This window comes from Meleagris gallopavo, chromosome 20 (genome assembly GCF_905368555.1).
Source record: "Meleagris gallopavo chromosome 20, MGAL_WU_HG_1.1, whole genome shotgun sequence".
Classification (NCBI taxonomy): Eukaryota; Metazoa; Chordata; class Aves; order Galliformes; family Phasianidae; genus Meleagris; species Meleagris gallopavo.
The window spans coordinates 5,316,044-5,335,347 of NC_139423.1; the positions used below are offsets into that span (position 1 = coordinate 5,316,044).

The 19,304-nt window shown below is 53.6% G+C and overlaps 1 protein-coding gene and 1 long non-coding RNA gene across 9 annotated transcripts in view; one reads left to right on the forward strand and one right to left on the reverse strand.

The window, feature by feature from the left end:
• LOC146543076 (uncharacterized) lies at positions 1 to 13,336 on the forward strand. The gene is made up of 3 exons (XR_014887457.1): positions 1 to 125; positions 3,543 to 3,651; positions 4,102 to 13,336. It is a non-coding gene; the product is annotated as an uncharacterized LOC146543076 (long non-coding RNA).
• The window catches only part of TBC1D16 (TBC1 domain family member 16), a 25,924-nt gene continuing 11,502 nt past the window's right edge, over positions 4,883 to 19,304 (reverse strand). For 4 of the 8 annotated variants that reach the window (XM_085240215.1, XM_085240214.1, XM_085240216.1 and 1 more), the window contains exons 4-12: positions 13,933 to 14,163; positions 13,174 to 13,333; positions 11,993 to 12,160; positions 11,103 to 11,251; positions 10,170 to 10,304; positions 9,560 to 9,746; positions 8,302 to 8,481; positions 7,294 to 7,440; positions 4,883 to 6,875 (exon numbers count right to left, since the gene is read on the reverse strand). In XM_085240215.1, the coding sequence (XP_085096341.1) occupies positions 6,630 to 6,875; positions 7,294 to 7,440; positions 8,302 to 8,481; positions 9,560 to 9,746; positions 10,170 to 10,304; positions 11,103 to 11,251; positions 11,993 to 12,160; positions 13,174 to 13,333; positions 13,933 to 14,163 (1,603 nt within the window). In that variant the 3' untranslated portion in view covers positions 4,883 to 6,629. Of the gene's footprint in view, positions 6,876 to 7,293; positions 7,441 to 7,611; positions 7,686 to 8,301; positions 8,482 to 9,559; positions 9,747 to 10,169; positions 10,305 to 11,102; positions 11,252 to 11,992; positions 12,161 to 13,173; positions 13,334 to 13,932; positions 14,164 to 19,304 lie in introns of those variants that run through there. The other 4 variants (XM_085240221.1, XM_085240220.1, XM_085240219.1 and 1 more) reach the window with 4 other exon arrangements.

A 19,304-nucleotide genomic window follows, 5' to 3' on the forward strand; every position in this document is an offset into this window, starting at 1 on the left:
GGGCACAGGGTGCTCCTCCAAAGATGGGGCCCCCTGGAGTGGCAGTGGTCCGGGTCCAGCAGAGCTGCCTGTGCCTGGCTGGCCCAGGATAGTGCGTGGGTGCTGGGGAGCATTGTCCTGTGTGGGTAAGGCTGGAGCCAGAGCCGTGTCGCTGTGCCCCGCTGCTGCTGTGCCTGTGGCTGGGATCAGTCTGGGGCTACTGCAGATGCTGAGGTGGGAATTGAGGACACTATCAGGAGCCGAATGCTCAAGGATGAGATCCAGGCTGAGGCCGTGCTGCTGATCCATCCCAGGGCACGCGTGGGCACCGAGGGTCTCAAGGGGGAGATGCTGTGGCAAGGGGCTGAGTGGGGGAAGCGGTGTGCAGGTTGAGGGCCTGATGCAGCGAACCTGGTGCAGGTGTTTGGACTGAGCAGAGCCAGGCAGGACCCCATAGCACAGACTGTAGGCCAGAGTTCAGCACGTGGGGAGGAAACGTTGTCCGGCTGCCACCTCCAGACAGCAAAAGGGAGGCAAAAGTGGAGTCTGTGGGACTGTGGGGCGGTGCAGGAGGACTCATCCATTTGGGATCCTGCTCTGGCTGTTCCTAAGGACTTCCTCACTGGCAGGGCTCACCAAACCCCGAGAGAACAACAGAGATAAGCAGATAACAGATCAGAGTGCAGTGACTAACTGACAGGAAAGCCCAAATGTGCCACCAGCCGCTGCCCGGGGCGCAGTGTGAGCCAACCCACAGGAATGCAAAGGCAAACAGCGAGCGGGGCGATCGCCGGCACCGGGTGGGCTTGGGCACGGTGAGCAGCAGGGCAGTGGGAGGGACGTGGCACTGAGCTGGGATGTGAGGCAGATGGCTGCTGGGGCACTCCACAGTGCCATTTATGGGACATTTCAGGTCGGGCTGAGCGCAGGCTGGGAGCCATCCTGGGACGGTGCCCTGCTCGTGGCATGGCAATGGGGCTGCCCCTCCCAGGCTGCCCCCCCAGAGCTCCATCCCTGCTGCTGGATCAGCTCGAGAGGGATTCGTGGCCATGCAGCTGCTTAATACGAAGCACAACCGCAGCCATTTTAGACCTGGCATTGCACAAAGCGAAGTACATCCCCATTACCTGCACTGCTGCAGATGCGTCCGTCCGCCTGCCTCGCTCAGCCCCTGCACCACAGAGGGCTCAGGGCTGATTCATCTGCTGCTTTTTCTCCTGCTTACGTACGCTCACATTGTTCCTTCCCCGCCTGAATGGCTAAATTAAGCCCAGCAACAATGGGCCATCGATTATCCTATTGTATTCCATAGGGCCTGGCTTGGTAACTGGTTCTGGGGACAGCAAGGTAGGAACAGCCCATGCTCATGCCACCCTCAGGAGCCCCACAGCCGATGTCCCGATACCACAGCAGCCTCTGTCCTCTGATAACAGTGGCTCAGCAGAGCCATGTGCAAGCTGCCTGCTGCCGGCAGCTCACCCCTCTGCCACCCCCATGTGATGGCAATGCCATGCCGTGCCGTGCTGCGCCACGTTGTGCTGTGCTCAGCCATCCCACGCTATGCAGGAGAACATCCCTGGCAGCATCATGTCTCAGCCGCCCATTTCTTCCCATGCCACCCATTTCAACAGTACTCGTTCCGAGTCCTTTTATTGCCTGAGCTGCTGACAAGTGATTTTTCAAGAACAGAAAGGTCAGCACATGCAGCCCCGCGGCAGTGCCCTCCCGGGGTCTGCGGGCATGGCTCCTCCCTGGCCATTTCCACAGGGCTGCAGTGCTGCTGTGCATGGCAGTGCCAGGTGGGGTTGGGCAGCAAGGTGAGGGCTGGGGGTGCCCCGACCCCCCTGCTTGGTTCTGCCTCCCTGGGCTCCTGGGCAGCACTGGGAATCGGGGCCCCGTGGTGCGGAGCAGCAGCCGTGGGGTCGGAGCAGCCCCGTGTGCTGTGCGGGGGGAGCCGGCAGCACGGTGGTGACGCTGCTGCTGGGTCTGCAGCAGGGATGCTTCGCCTGCAGATCTCCTACCTGCGTCAGCAGCTGAATTCCCTCGCCTCATCCCTGCTGGCAGCTCCTTAACCCTTTCCTCCCGCTGCCCGTGGAGGCACGGGGCTGAGCACACGGGATGAAGGGCAGCCATCACTGTGCCCGTGAGCTCCTGATGCGGGTGGCTGCAGCGTGGGGCCTGACCCTCTTCCCGCAGTCCGTGCCTGCAGGAGGGAACGAGGAGATTTTCCAGCTGGGGGAGCTGCTCCTCGCCCTGCTCGCTGTGCCCAGCTCCGTGCCTGGAGCGCTGCCTGGGCTCTGCTCTGCACGGTGCTCCTGCAGTGGGGTCAGCTCTCAGCTCTCTGCAGCTCATCCCCAGCGGTGCCACATCCCCGAGCAGTATAGAGCCATGCACCCCGCGGGTCCCCCAGCCCCCTGAGAGCCATCGGCACAGCCAGCGCCCGCCCAGCATCACTGGCAGCCGCGCAGCCCCCGGGGCAGATTTATTACCCTTGGCAGAAGGCCCAAAGGCCAGCTGGTGTTTGGGCCGTTTCCAAGGTTTCCAGTCACCGCTGGAAGTCCCCCTCAGCCGCCCCCCATGCAGTGTGTGGGAATTGGGTTCCTGGGACAGGACCCAGCTGCTGGGACCACCCGTGGGCCGCCCACCCCTGTCTGTGCTCCTTTAAGGACTTTCCCTTAAGGGTCCCTCTGATGGGGACCAGGACCATTCGGAGAGGTTTGCGGTCACCCCACAAAGGCAGGCAGCACCCTGTGAGCCCAGCACTCCAGCAAGGTCCCCCCGCACCCTATGGGATGGCAGCTCCATGCTGCGAAGCTGTGGAAGTGACTCCGGTCACCCGGCCACCGCCCTGGGCACCGCAGGGTTGGGCAAGGCAGAGGCAGAGGCAGAGGCAGAGGCAGAGGCAGAGGCAGAGGCAGAGGCAGAAGCGGCCCAACTTGTTTGTGGTTCCTGAAAGACAATCCCAACCCAAAGCAAACCAGAAATCCCGGGCACAGGTTGAGGCTGCTCCTCCTCTGCATCCCACCACTGAGCAGGACCTCAGTGTGCGTCCTTGGGACGGTCCCACAGAGGGCTGGAGCTGCTGGAGCACCTCTGCCATTTAGAATGACCAACAGTGCTGGGTCACAGCAGGTCCTTCTTAGTGGTGCTGTCCTCGTGCTCACCGATGTGTTTCAGGGGTCCCCTGATGTGGTTGGGTTACTCACAGCACCCAGCCCGGCTGCAGGGATTTGGCTCCTCAAAGGCAATTTTCCTGCATCCAGACCTCACACAAGAACAGCTGCTTGGGTAATTCTGCTTCAGAAGCACCTTCATTAGAACTGTGGTTATAACACTGAGGTACAGCTCTGAGTCCAGCAAAACATACGTGGGCATTTGGCACTGTGTGATGGGGTGGAGCAGGTCCCTGCTGCAAGCAGATCCCAGCCCTGGTTGTTGGCACACCGTGTTCCAGGGGTGGTCCTGGGGAGCTCAGCAGGAAGAGGCATCTTCATTTGGTTTTGTTTTCCTATTTTTTGTGCCACTGCATCATGGCATGGCTCTGCTCATTTATTTATTTGCAGGGATGTGAGCATGTGAACAAACCAGCACTGGGCTCGCAAAGAGAAAGAGGAAAAAAAAACCTCTTTGATATTCTCTTCCCTTGAGACCAACTGGGGCTTTGTTTTAAAGGTGAGCTGTGAAACATCAGTTTTAATGAGAACAGCTTGCAGACAATGATGGGTTTGAAAACAAAATGCCAGAAGTGCAGAGGTAGGCAGGGATGTCTGGTCTGGGGAGCACAGTCCAGGAGAGATGCACGTGGCCATACCATTGGCTCCATCCCCCCATCCATCCTTCCACCCATCCCTCTCTCCATCCATCCATCCCTCCTCCGTACCTCCCTCCCTCCATCCATCCCTCCGTCCATCAATCCCTCCACACATCCATCCATCCAAACATTCACCCATTCTTCCCTCCTTCCCTCCATCCATCCCTCCTCCATCCATTCATCCCTCCACTGCCCATCCCTGTGCTGTGCTGTGCTGTGCTGCACCAGGGGCTTCTCAGCAGCCTGAGCAGTGCCCTGGGAAGAGCACAAGCTCTGAGAAGAGCCCTTTTTTTTTTTGCTTAAACCTACAGAGGAGGATGGTGAGATGCTGGGAGGAATTCGATGTGCTGTAGAGCTGTGCTGGGCAGTGGGCAAAGCCTGATGCCAGAGGGCAGGTCTCAACCCTGTGAGCTGCAGATGTTTGGGGGAGTGAAGCAAGGATTTTAGAAGCAGAACTGTTTTCAAAGCCCTTTATAAGCATGACCTTAGAGAGAGCTGCCATTCAGAGCTGGAGGAAGAAATCAACTGCATTCAGAGGGTTGTGACTTTTGGACACTTGGATTCTGTGGGAACTCTTGGCTGAAATGCAGACTGCAATAAAATTGGCTGTGAAAATATTTCAGGAGCTTCCTTCGGGTTTCCAGCAGCCTGGTCTGGGAGCAGCCTGTGGGGACAAGGAGCACAAAGCAATCACAAAGCGCTTGGAAGGCGTTTTGGGCACGAGGTGACCACGATGCAGCTGTCCTGGCTGCTGTGTGTTTGAGCCAAGCAGAGAGACACGGAGGGCGATGAACCAGCTTCCAGAGCATAGGGTTCCTGCACAGCCCCACTGACAGCTCAGCACTGTCTGCAGCCATTCCCGTGCCCACAGTTTGCAGCTCAATGCCTGCATGCAGCCCTGGGGATGGCAGCCCTGCAGCCCCCAACCTGCTGCCCCCTACCCTGACACAGGAGCAGGAGGAAGAGGAATATTCAGTGCAGCTCACAACAGGCATACACCACATCGCTCCCCTGAGCAGCAGCTGCCCAGAGAACAGCCAACCCCAACCAGTGCCCTCTGACACAGGAATGATGCCAGCATAGAGATCTGTGGACATTTAGTGCGAATTTAATAGAGGCACCATGAGTTACCAGCAGCCAACACTGGGGCCATCGCGCTGCAAATGTCTGAAATCTGCCATGGGACATCGGGTGGCAGCAGGCAGGGGCAAGGAGATCCCAGCAGTGCACTGCTTTGGGCTGTGCCACGCGTGGGAGAACCGCAGCGCTGTTTGTCTGCCACCAAACAAATCCTGAGCGATTTCCACATCGCTGAATGACATTTCAGTGGCAGAAAAAATAACGCCAGAAATTATCGACTTCAACTCTTCCCATTGCCTCCTATTTGCTGCAGCAGGAGCAGTGCTGGACCCTCCAGAGTCGCCCCAGGGACAGCGTTGGGGCCTCGAGGTGCAGCCTGAGGCCAGGACTTCTCCCACTGGGGAAGCAGCACGTGCTCGGTGCGTCTCAGCACAGCGCTGTGCTCTGCACCAACCTGCCTGCCAGGCTCAGTGCTGCCACGGCGCTGGGCAGAAGGAAGCAGCAAAAGCAGCACAGCCCTCTGCTGCCCCGTCTCCACGTCCGTTCCTAAGGAAGCTTTCCCCAGCTCCGCTTGGCACGAGCTTTGGCTCAGGACACACCTTTGGCTGCCAGTGGATTTGGTAAGGACGTTTCGTATTTGGCAACATGGCTGCACTCAAGGCCCCAGCACAGCTTCCAGTTGGCAGATTTTATAGAAGGCAGCAGTGAAAACATGCTGTCCTTCCAAAAATACTTCAAGGGAAACGTTTACCAAAGACAGCTCAGCAAAAACAACTGCAACAAACCAAGTTTTGTTTTTCTTTCAGGATGGGGAAGAGTGCATACGGGTGGCATCAGCTGAGGAGCGCTGGGTCCGCCCCACGTGCCTATGGCAAAAACAAATAAGGACAGAAAATATTCAGTCATTGGGAAGAGCCAAAGGGAACACGTTGGAAACACACTAGAAATTCCATAAACAGAATTCCATAAACAAGGGTCTGAAGTCTGTGGCTGGCAGCATAAAGCAGCAGTTTTGCTGTAATGTCCCAAAGAAGTAAACTCCAAAACGTGTCTATGAAATACCCTGACTACAGAAAGCAGTGCTTTAAGACCCGTGGCTGTACACTCTCTGTACAAGAGGAGAAGAATCATGCCAGCAGGCATGCCATGTAAAAACAGAGAGAGCGAGAGACGGCCTTCAGGTGACCAGCTCTTCCTCACCAACAAAGCAGATACGTTCCCTGCAGTCCCAATGGTCTGCAGGTTTATTTTTGGCAGATTGTAATTAAAATGATCGTCGTGGCATTAGAGAGAAGCCACCAAGAGGCATTGTTCTGGTTGAAGCACGCGTGCTCGGGGTGCAGGGAATGCTGCAGGGCCCTGCCCCCCCCCACCAGCCACACACACTGCTGGAGGCACTCGGCTCTCCTTAATGTTCATGTTTCTCATCAGCAAGGTACAACTTCTGGTTCCTAACCAGTCCAGTCCCAGAGGCAGAGTAAAAAAGTCCTTATGAAGATCTAGAAACCTTTTTGTTCCTATGAAAATCAAATTCAAGCACGCGCAAACGCTGTTCCTGGTCGGGTGCGTTTTGCTCCAGTTCCTCCGCTCGTACAGTGGCATTCTCCTGCAGACAGACTCCATCCCTCTTCCATTCTCCCCCTTCCAGTCCTCTCCAGAGCCTTGACAAGCCTCCCCTCCATTTTTGTCCTCCACATTTTTCCTCTGCACATCCTTCCTGCCCTTCCCTCTTCCTCTGGCGCTCCCGGTTCCTCTCCAGCTATTTTCGGAAATGGAAGATGTCGTGTGTTTTCACGCCTCTCCTGCCTTCACCTCCTGCCTTGGGAGAAGAATCCTCCACCAGCCCCCCATAGGGGCAGCCCTCGGCTGCGGGGTGGTGACCAGAGCACTCCACTGCAGGGATGAAGCCGCTGTCCCACATCCCCGTCCCACACAGCTGGCACAGGTCGTGCAGACTGCAGGGGATGCGGGGCAGCAGGTGGAACTGATAGAGCAGGCTCCTCGCCTAGAGAGGAGAGAGACAAAGTCATTCCCACGTGCCAGAGTGTGGATACAAAGCACTGGGGTTGCCATCGGGCCCTGCTCAACTCTGTGATAGGAGTCAAAACTTGGGGCACCCCTCCTGAACAGCCAGCTGGAGGTTAAATGGGGCCTGGAGGCATTGCCAGCAGGTGGATTTAGCAGGAGCTGCTCTCAGCACGGGATTCCTGCCCCTCGGCACCGCAGTGCCTACCTCTGCCCTGCAGCCTGGGCTCGGTGCTGCTGTGTGCTGGCACGTCCCAGCAGCATCACCCTGTTCTTGCAGGCTGCAGGCAAGCAGGGGATACAGGAGGTGCGGAAGATGAAGCACCGGTCCCTGGTTTTCTCCACGCTCTGACTCATCTCGTGGGCCTGAGAGCCCAGCTCAGCATGCAGACATTTACCTTCCTGAGTACGAGTTCTCCGTTCATGTGCATAGCCAGGTTGCCGAAATGCAGCAGCATCTGATCGGTGGCCAGCTGTTGTTCAATGACATCATCCCCATAAATCACCACGATGGCCACACAGATGAAGAGGTGGAAGTAGTCTGTCTGCAAGGAGAACACGGGCTGGGTTACAGCAGGTGGAGGCTGAGCTCTGGCTCCCCACCCTCCACAAGCACGTCCTGAGGAGAGATTTGTTGCTCCTTCCAGTTCTGCTTAGTGGTGCTCATAAAGGAGTTGTTGTGGATTCTGAATCACAGCTGAGTCAAAGTCTCTCACCTTTAAAGTGTGGGAGTGTGGTTTGGGCTACAGCTTTCAAAGCAGACTGGTGACTCTGGGAAGACACTGTCCAGCTGTTAAAGAGAAGTCTGAACCTCAGAATGGATGGTCAGCATATTCTGAAAAGCATAGGCATCCCCAAGCTGGGGAGCAGCATCCATCCTTTTGCTCTACAGCTAAACCCCTTTGGTAGTTACAGACTCTCTGAAATATCTACAGTCTCCCCACAACATCTGACAGGGAAAACTGCTGGAAGATGCCCACAAGGAACACAAGCTTGTGAAACAGACTTTTCAGGTGCCAGTGCTGCAAATGTTCAAATTAGGGGAACCTGCACTTTGATGAACGAACAGTTTTGTAAATGAAGCAGAGCCCTTCGGAGCCGATCTGTCTGTGAGCACAAAGCAGCTCAGGCAGCTCCTCAGTTCCTTCACCAGGCAGCTCCACGTGCAACTTCTATGACTTCCCATTTCTTTCAAGGTTACCTCCAGCAAACCGAAGCAGAACCCGGCAAAGACAAAAACAAGCTGTCACATCTCAGCTAAGAGAATGCAGCGGGAGAGGGAATGCCTGCAGCGTAACTTCTTTTGGATACTTTGCTACGAAGAGCCTTTAAGGAACCCCGCGGCGTGCTGAGATGAGGGCTCAGCAGAGCACACGCTGCTGCCTGTGTGCTGCACGGCCTCCCACCTGGTAGTGTGCCCAGCACGCCTCCCACATGCGCAGAGCCTCAGCGTCGGGGAACTCCCGTTTAAAACAGAGGAGGATCCAGCGGTGACAGAAGAGCATCTGCAGGCCGTCCTCCCCCAGGGCAGAAAGGTGCTGGTAGAAGCGTGGGTGCATGAGCCGCAGCAGCTCCCGCAGGTACATCTGCAAGAGATGCACTTGGCTGAGCCACCGCCTGTGTGCCAGGACCTGCACCCCCACAGCCCCCCCCCACGTCCCCAGCACAAGGCAGGCCTGCTAACACTGGCTTCAGTTTTGTCCTCCCACACAGAGCCCCAGCTCACAGCCCCGGCTCACAGGCAGCTCCTTAATTTCAGCCAGGAGCACCCCGGGCCACTGCTGCCGTTCCTCAAAGAAGGAGGGAGGGTGAAAAGAAAATCCTGTGACTGCTACGTTGTGAAAAGGAAGGTGGGGAGAGTCGGGCTGGGCAAAGCAGCATGCAGCCCTCGAGAACAGACAGGATGTGGCTATCTACGGTATTTCATTTCAGCAGGGGCTGAGCAGTGTGTCAGTGATTTTAGGAAGCCTGATGCTCTGGGCACACTGCAGAGCATAATCCATACAATAAGTAATTGCACCTCACCTGCAGCACCCCACCAGGCCTTCATGATAGATTTACCATTTTACATCAGTGCCACCATGACCTGGACAAGAGTGTTCAGATTTAAAATGTATTTCCCGGGATTGTGACCTGCAAGCAACTGACACTAATGTTAAAACCTAAAAAGTTTCTATTTTTAAGCAAAGTCACTTTATTTTAAGCAACTCTGCCACTTAGGAAAGGCTTTTCATTTAGATGTCATTAAAAAAAAATCCATTAAAAATGTTAAAAAAGCTCATACAGAGGGCTGCAGCTCCACTACTATGCCTCATTCATACCTAATGCCCCCAAATCAGGACAGAAACGAATGAGTGAGTCTCCTCTGCCTGACAGAAGCACAGAGAAAAAGGCAGCAGAATCCTAAATAAATGATGACCATAAAAGATTCCTTGAATCAGCATCCTTCAGCACAGCCAAGGCAACTCGACTGACAATTTATTGCCTATAATTGCCCCTGGAGTGCCTCAATCACCTGAGATTCATTTTATCCATCAGGTGCTTTGTGGCTTTGGTGCATGATTTCACACAGACCAGTTAACAGCTTTAAGTCATTCCTCCAGTTTGAGTGAGGAAGGAAGAAGTTACAGACAGGACCAAACCGAGCTCAGCCTTCCTCCTCACCAACTGTTTCTCCATATCCTCGTCCCGGGGTGAGCTGATGAAGATGGTGTTCTGCATCAGTCCCACAAAGCACCAGAAAGTATCCGACTCATCCAGGACCTCTGCCAGGATTGGGGCGACCAGGTCGGACATGCCTTGGGAATACCCAATGGCTGGGTTAAACACTGCGTAGTTCAGCAAGATCCTCCTGGAGAAGACATTCAAGAGGAGAGGTGAGACATGGAGGGCACGGCCCTTCCATCCTACCCCAACCATTCACCAGGAACGCGTTTCACCCATCAAGGAGACTCTGAGGGCTGATCTTCCACCCCATCAGCAGAACCACAGCCATATGCACCTGCCCGTGACCCTGCTGCAGCACTCCTTACCCCCAGAGCTGCAGAAGTCTCCTCCCTCTTTCATGCCTATGTATATATGGAAGGGGATGGCAGTAGTGAGAGCTCTGGGGAGGCAGTGGCTATTTTTGCATCCTCTGATACAGCCATCCTACGTGTGATGCTCTTCAGTATTCCCAAGGCAGCAGCAGAGGCAGCCTGGGCCACGGGGAGTTCTGGAATTTTCTACATGCTCAGTAGGGCACTGTGTGGAACACTGAGATCAGACACATCACCTCATTGTTTCCACATTGGGGTTGTTTTCCCCTCGAAAGAACTGGTTGCTGCGGTCAGTCCTCACAACATCCTTATCTACTGTGAACTGCACCTTGCGCCAGAAATCCTTCTGCTCATCTGGAGACATGGAAAGCCTGAAAATTGAACAGCAACACAGGTACGTTGAGACTACAGGAACAGGACTGTCACAAAGAACAAACAGCCTTACTTCAGCTTTGGCTTTGAGAAAAAAACCTATTTCTATACTGAGTTTTCTCATCAGTTGAAAACCAGACAAGTGGTCTGCCTGGAACAGCACATCTTCTGTCCAAAGGCATTATTCAGAAGGGGCTTCCTGGGTTCTGAGTGGGTGACACAGTGTGTTCTGTGATGAAGTCGACTTCAGGAGTAGTTGATGATGCTCTCCGCTGCTCCTTGTGGGTGTCACACCAGAACTCACCACTCTGCTGCAATTTACTCCAAAATAATAATACCACAGTCTCTCTCCAGCTTAAATTTACCCACAACCAGTTTGCAAAGCACAGTTCTGGCAGCAATAATTTCCTTCAATTTGACATATCCTCTTCTTGCGACCTGGTGTAGGGAACCTGCTTTGGCAGGGGGGTTGGACTCGATGATCTCTGGAGGTCCCTTCCAACCCCTACGATTCTGTGATTCTATGATTCTTCCCTATTTTTACATCCAGATATATTCACAAAGAAACCTAAAATCCCGTTTTCACCTTCAGCCTGCTAAGCCCAGCATGCCAGGCCGTAGCCTTGCCTGTGAGACAAACTGCTGCTGGTGCTGCTCCAGAAGCTGGGTGAGATAACATTGGAGTAAGACTGGCTGTGCTGAGAGCAACTCTGCTCCCCTCACCTCTGTCCCCAGCAGCTCTCTGGAGGGAGAAGCTAAAGAGAGGGGAGCAGCAGAGGCTGAGGCCGCTCTCTTACCTCTTCTCCTGGATCTCAAAGTACTCCTTCCTCTTCTGCACCCTCAGTGCCTCCCTCTCCTCAGAGGTGGACTCGTAGCTGTAGTAGTGCAGCAGGAAAGGCCACACTTCCCCACGGATGGACATATCGATCCCACCAAAGAAAATGGCCTGGAAGGAAGAGCAGAACCATAGAATCATAGGAAGGATTGTGTTGGAAGAGATCCTAAAGGCCATCTGGTCCCACCCCTCATCCTGAGCAGGGACACCCACAGCTCCATCAGTGCTCAGCGCCCCGTCCAGCCTGACCTTGGCTGTCTGAACAGAAGTTAGGACCGGTGCAGTTTTAGCATTCCCAAAAACGGCAACAAGGAACTGCCTGCCACTGTGCTGCGTGGCTTTGCAGCTCTCTGCTGACAAGTGACGCCTTGATTCAAGCTCCTGCAATTTGCACATGTTTAGAGGGAAAGTGCTGGCCTTCTATTCCCAGACGAGACACAAATCGGGCTCATTTCAATGTCAATAACCCCCCCTGGAGAGGCTCTATGATTAACGTGTCGTTCTCATGTCACGGCTTAATCCCCGATCTTGGAGACACCGCATTTCACTGCAAACCCCTCTCAAGACCCGGACCCGGTGCTCCCCTGAAAGCCCCGCATTCTTTCATACAGTCACCTCAATTTTTCTTTCTTTGATTGCTCACAGCAAGCAGAGCACAGACACGTTGGTTTACCCCTCCTTGGGACGATGCTCAGATCTCACCTGCAGCGCTCTGCGGTCCCACCACCACCTCCAGCCAAGCACCACGAGGAACCTTCATCCCCTCCAACATCACCTGCCCCTCAGCGTGAAAACAAACCACAGCTTCCACTCCAGGACTCTGCCCAGCACAGAGCAGCGGCCTCAACTCACCTTCTGCAGCTTGTACTCCTCCTCCACCTGCCCACAGTGGTTCAGGTGGCTGAGCCACGCTGACACATCCAGGCGCCGGTATTCGTTCTCCTCCGGATGTGTCTCTGATGAGGGCAGCTTGGGCCGACGGATGGAGAACTGCATGCATGTCTTCTCATCAGCGAGCTGCTGAGCGAGGGGAGCAAAACAAAACAAAACCAAACAGAACAAAAATGAAGGCGGGAGGCAGAGATAGCAACCCAGCGTGAGACGTTTGGAGCAGCAAAACCTTTCCCTGTGGTTCTTGTAGGATTAAGTGCCAGGCACAGCACTCAGCAAGGTTGTTTTCTTAATTCCAACCATTACAATAGCACGAGTGATTAGAATAATTAAAAATCGGAGTGCCACAAAACAGCTTCATCTTTAAAAAAAAAAAACAACCACAGTTTCCTATTCCTCCCCCCATCTTATCCCTGACCTGAAAGTGAATTAATGCTGCTTACAGCAAAACTTCACCCTGCCAGGAATGCCTGCAATAAATTACATATGATTGGCCATATACAAAGGGATTGCTGTTAGGCAAGCGGGGAACGGCGCTGCCAGGCTCTCTAAGGGCACTCCTGATCCCAGTGCAAGACTGCAGCTGACATTTAATTTAAAAATCAAAGGTTGTTCAATGCAAAAAGTGAGCCCATGCGACCACAATAAGAAAAGCAGCAGGGGTCTCTGTGGGAAGGATGGAAATTTAAAAATCACTGTTTCTAATAAGCACATATAGTATCTTAAACAGATAATTAAACAGCTCTTATCACATCTGTATGTAGATTGAACAAAATATGGCAAGATGCCTTGTCAAAACATTTTCAGATGCAGCATGCTATGCTTCACAAAATGGATGAAAGGCTCGGACAGAATTTCCAATGCACTGCTGCAGGTTCCCAGCCACCTCACCACCCAGAGCACAGTGCTGATCTACCTGCGTACCACAGCCAGCAAAATTACCCTCTAACGAGGTTCCTGCCTTATCTGCCCCACATTCCACAGGCAGAATAGGAACAGATGAGGATGAGCGAACACAACCAAGACCTCCCAGCTAACTGCTGGCTGTATCCCAGTAACAGTCGGTGCCTTGCCGCCCTATTTAGTGACGGAACCTCGCTGCTTCATTCCCCCAACTCCTTGTGGGAAGTCCCCTGCCCCACCTTGCCCGCTACCTGCTCCTTCAGGTGGGTCTCGGTGCAGTACTTCCACTGCTGGAACACCTCTGACACTTTATCCAGGCCTCCATGGTGAAAATGGAAGATCTTGTACTGGCTCTCCCGGCTGGCGACTACCAGCTGCCCACAGGTGCATGCCTCATCACTGCGGGGAGGGTAAAGTGGGGTTAGACTCAGAATCATACAATCACAGGATGGTTGGAGCTGGAAGGGACCCTAAAGGCCATCTGGTGCCACTCCTGCACTGAGCAGGGACACCCACAGCTCTGTCAGTGCTCACAGCCCATCCCCTGACCTTGGCTGTCTGCAGGGATGGGGCACCACCGCCTCTCTGGGCAACCTGTGCGTCAGTAGACCCTGCTAGTCTGTCCCCTTCTTCCCTACAGCTTCCCTTTGGATACTTAGAGGCCAGCACAGATCTTCCTGGAGCCTTCTCCTCTTCAGGTCACCTCTCAGGGTGAGGAGGAGCCCCACAGGAAGGGGACATCGGATTGCAGTGAGAGGAAAGCAAACTGCAATGAAGTTCTCCCTTCAAACAAGACAGAAACCATCTTACAGCTCTGGATGTGACCACAGAACCAGAGGAGCACTGTGAGGCTGTTCCACCAAGAGCTTCCCTCGTGCTGCTAAGAGCACCCTTACCCTCCCAATATGCCAAGGAACTGCATTTTATCTTTCTTGGAGAACAAACCACTGAAGCCTGCCTCACGGCACCTCTGTGGAAGGTGCCTAAAGAAAGGTTACCTAAAGAAAAGGCGCAGGGATCTCATTTGTCCCAGGTCCACTCTGAAGACTCCGCAGATCTGCTCCAGGGCTCCCACCTTCTGCTGCTCCTCTCCCTGCATTCGCCCGCTGCTCTCTGGGCTCTGGGTGCTGCCGTTGGGGCTCTCCGTGCAGCAGTGGGAACGTGGCACGTGGTCATCACATGCATCCCTGCAGCCATCACCTGTGTCCCTGCAGCCATCACCCGTGTCCCTGCAGCAGAGTGAGGAGAGAGCCCAGCAGCGTTAGCCAGGAGCTGCAGTTGCATGTGACAATCACAGTTACACATCTTTCCCAGAGCTCTGACATTGGAATTCAGGGCAGGTCTAGGGAATCAATAACAGGCTGCTTACAAAAGAGATTAAATGATTTTTATTGAAATCAATGCCCTGCCATCCCAACAGGCGCTCCTGGGTTTGGTCTGCTGCACACAGAACTGGGGAGAATGGAATGTGTTCCCCATCACTGCCTGGGGAGGTGAGCTGTGCACCCTGGGTATTACCTGGTAAAGTCCCTCCGAACACAGCAAGACCAAAAGAGGCTTCTCCTGAACTTCCCCCATGCAAGCAAGCCCCACAAGCCTCAATTCAGGCATACATGCTTCAGGTTTCCATTTGCAAGCTTGGCACTTGGGGAGTTAAGGAGCGGGAAGTGACACACGAGCTCCAAGCCAGCCTGGAGCAGGAGAGTGAAGCAGATGCTGCAGGAAACCAGGAGCATGCAGGGAGCTGGGAGCATGCAGGGAGCTGGGAGCATGCAGGGAGCTGGGAGCATGCAAGGTGCTGGGAGCATGCAGGGAGCTGGGAGCATGCAGGGAGCTGGGAGCATGCAAGGTGCTGGGAGCATGCAGGGAGCTGGGAGCATGCAGGGAGCTGGGAGCATGCAAGGTGCTGGGAGCATGCAGGGAGCTGGGAGCACGCTGCACCCATGCACCCACCCCAAGGAGCAAACTGAGCTCAGAGCAAACACCCTGCATGCCCGCCACCAGCCCCGATCCCAAAAGAAAAATATCACTGCTTTGAGAATTAAGTGAATCTGAAACTGTGACCCCTCGGTTCTTAAAAAGGCCAATACATGTGAACAATCTCAGTGCAAGCTCTGAATAGGTTCCGCTGTGAAATCAGGGTTTGCAAAACAAGGCAAGTAGCAGGTATAAAGACAGCCCCCTGCAATGCCACTTTATGCAATGTTTTCTAATCCGCTTATCTAACAATGTAGGCACTGAACGCTGAAAATCACACACTCAGCATGCATCTGCAGCACAGCACATCAGTATGCCTGCCGAGCCTGGCTGCGGTGCTCCTGCACAGGGCCGAGCCCCACGCGCAGCATCTGCCCGTGGTTCAGGTCACTGCACCCCAATGGCCGGGGCTCCGGACATCCCCCTTGGCTGTGGGTTACATTTTTAACGGTTCCAACGGATGGCTCAAAGCCTCAGCGCCCACCCGCATGGGAAACAGCCCCCAAAGCCCCTTCCTTCACTCCGCAGCATTGTGTAGGGACAAACGCTGCTCGGCTGCCAGCTCGAAGAGCAGCTCCACGGCTCCATTTGTGATGATGTGCCGCTGTCTTGGTGTGCCTGTCCAGCACTTTGGTCTCAATAACGTCATGCAACGCTGCAGGCTTGAGGCAAGGTGGTTGGAAAGCTGCCTGGGGGTGCTGGGAGACAGCTGCCTGAATGTGAGCCACCAAGGTGGCCAAGAAGGCAGCCAACAGCATGTAGGCTTGTATCAGAGGTGGAGGTCAAGCTCAAGCTCTGCTCCCAGTTAACAGCAATAGGATGAGAGGTGATGGCCTTGCATTGCACTGCAGATGTTCAGGTTGGATAGCACGAGAAATTTCTACTCGGAAAGAGCAGCCAGGCGCTGGCACTGCTGCCCAGGGAGCGGGGAGTCACCTGGGGGTGTTCCAGAGCCACCATGATGAGGAATGTGGTGAGTGGGCATGGTGGGGATGGGTTGGGGTTGGACTTGGAGATCTCGAAGTTCTTCCCCATGAAAATTGTCCAGGTCTTTGTGAAAATTCAAGTGCTATTTTCAGCTCAAGCCGCAAAATGTAACACCTTCCTGAAGCGCCCTGTAGCTCACATGAATGCAAAAGTAACAGGAGTCCTGGTGCAGGACAGCCGTGTGGGACTGCCTGCTGTAAGCAGCTGCTATTTGTGAAGCAACACTCAGCAGCAGGCACAGCTGGTTCCACAGGATTGCCCTGGAAGAGGTGACTCAAACCAACTGCAAGACTGAGCAGAGCTTCTTGTATCTGTGAGCAGAGCTGAAGAGAGGCACAGCAATGGCTCACTGGGATCTGCTGCCCCACGCACACCGTGTGCATTCAGGCACTGTGGGAACTGAGGGGAAAAAATCCTCACAGCGTTTAGGGTCACTTTTTCCTTTATACATCAATATCGGGGAAAAAAAGAAAAATAAAAAGGAATGGAAAGACTCTAAACTGTTGGTCTACTTCTTAAAACACTGTTAATGTACCCAAGTAGTGGAACGCAGCACTAACAGCACTGGTTTTGTGGCTTCTGGGGAGTTCTCCATCCAGGCACTTGATGTGCAAACACAAGGGAAAAATTTTACCATTTATTATTTATGAAAGCCAGACCATTATACCTGTTGGATGAGGGATTTGCACAAGTGCAAGGCAAAATGCTGGAGGAATATTTAAGAGAGAGCTGGGGCCGTGGGAGCCAGAGACAGCAGACTGCCAGGAGAACACATGCAATCCCCACGGGAACAAAAGGGACAGAGGAAAAGATTACCAGGGGAATTAGCAAACCTGGAGGCAGGAAGCCCACGGACACAGCCACAAGCCAGTTACACCTTTTCTCTTTGCTCAAGTCCTATCACTCTCTTGTCACAAAATAAATCTCAGTCTTGCTGCTGCAAAATCAGGGAGTGATGCATCTTCTCCCTGCCATCAGCTGCAGCAATCAATGCTTCTATGCTCCATGAGCTTCTGCAGCATCTACAAAGCATAATGCCCATGTGGGGCTGGCCCCGTGCTTCACCTGCAGCAGGAGCTGCTTGGCAATGGGATGAATTGGGCTGACCTGCAGGAATGGGGCTGACCTGCAGGAATGGGGCTGACCTGCAGGAATGGGGCTGACTTGCAGGAATGGGGCTGACCTGCAGGAATGGGGCTGACCTGCAGGAATGGGGCTGACCTGCAGGAATGGGGCTGACCTGCAGGAATGGGGCTGACTTGCAGGAATGGGGCTGACCTGCAGGAATGGGGCTGACCTGTAGGAATGGGGCTGACTTGAAGGAATGGGGCTGACCTGCAGGAATGGGGCTGACCTGCAGGAATGGGGCTGACTTGTAGGAATGGGGCTGACTTGCAGGAATGGGGCTGACTTGTAGGAATGGGGCTGACCTGTAGGAATGGGGCTGACTTGCAGGAATGGGGCTGACCTGCAGGAATGGGGCTGACCTGTAGGAATGGGGCTGACCTGCAGGAATGGGGCTGACCTGCAGGAATGGGGCTGACCTGCAGCAGTAGGACCAATGTGCAGCAGTGGAGCTGACTTACCGTCCAGCCAACGCACACCTGCTGCACAGAGACAGGAAACCAGTTGTTATTACTGTTACAGAGCCAGGGCAGAGACCTGCACCAATTACATGGGAAGGCTATTTTAGCGACAAAGATCTAATAACTCATTTTATGACAAGATGTGACACGTGTAATTATAAGAGGGAGGAAGGCAGCCGGGATGTGGCAGTTATTGAGTGCCTCCCAGAGTCTCTTGCAAGAGCCAAACCCTCTCCACTTGGCTCTCCATCACCACTGCATTCAAGCACACCTCCAGTAATTGCAGCCTGCCTCACAGCCCCTTCTATTCCTGCATGCTGGCTTGTGAAGCGTTGTTTACAGACAATAAGCATCACCATAATGTATGAGCACCATGAAATGGGAACAACGTGCCCTTTCCCTCCCCAGGGCTGGTGTTTCTCTGCTTCTCCACAGCTCCCCACAGGCACTGACCTTCCAGTTCCAGTTCTCTCCAGCAAGGTGACGCAGCTCATGGCAGCATCAGCTGCCTGAAACGCCAATGACAGATGGCTTCAAATAAATAATCCATCAATAAAAGTTCAAAGATATCCCAAAACGCCTAAGCACTGAGTGCAGCGACGGCACAAAGTGAGGTCAGGTTGGGTAGCTGGAGCCCAAATCTATTGTTCTGATAAATAAAAGAGTGTCCTTGACAACATACATGTATAATGAATGGTGAAACGTGCTGATTTCAGCAATAGATGAACAAAGTGCAAAAGAACACAGGTAATATGGAACAAAGCAGTTTGCCAAAACAGCCCTGCTTGCACCGGACGATGCTGCAGAGCGATGGAAGGACACGAGCAGGGCAGCAAAGTCCAATGCCAAAACCTGACTGCTGGGAACATGTAATGATGTTGGGAGCTGTGCAGGATTCCCCCTTGGGCTGAAACCATGTGGAACTTGAAGCCCCTCTGCCTCGGAGAGCCCCAACAGAATCAATCCATGTTAACCTGCAGGGAAGGGTTGGTCAGGAGTCTGGATGAGCACACAGCCAGGAATCCTGAAATGAGATGTGGGAACACCCTGGTGTGGAGGCACACACGGAGCAAAGCCAGCAGTCCTTCCCACTTGTCAGGGAGACTGCTGAAAACCACGAGGCCGTCACAGCACAAAGTACGTCAGTGTCAACATGGACTTCCCAAAAGCCTGTTCCACAGCTTCCCATTGATCTGTTTGCTTTCAAAACATAAATTTCCCCATGCTGAACTGCACTAAATGAATGCTATTTAGTAGCTAATTAACTTTCTGTGCTGAAAAGCTCCCTTAATTGCACTTCTTTCACCTTTTTTAGCCCGCATCCTCTGGGGAACCTCAGCTGTCCTACGGCATTTGTTCCGCTCCTTTCTACGGCACTCAGCGGCTCCCAGAACTGCAGAGGTTTGTAGTGAACTGATGTGTTCTGCATCTCCTCCCTCCTCACGGGTCTGCGATGTGATGCCCTCCAGGTACCCAGAAAGCAACACTTAAAAAAATTCCTGAGATGGAAAAAGTGATTTCTCAGCAAAGTCCCCAAAAGAATGTTTGCTTTTCAGCCCATTTGGGATGAGAGAAGGGCACCTTTCTCACCACTGCTTATTTTATATTTTAAATCAATTGCTTAATTTGCTTTTCCCTTTCAGTTCTACCCATGCAAAAATAAAATCCTACACTAATTATGCTAATTATAATCAAGCCTTCACACCGCCAGTCCCTTGGAAGCCCCAAAGATTACCTTTGTTCTTACGTACTTGGCTCTAAGCAGCAGATGGGGAATACTGGGCAGCTCTCTGCCAACACCAAAGCCATGCACCTCTGAT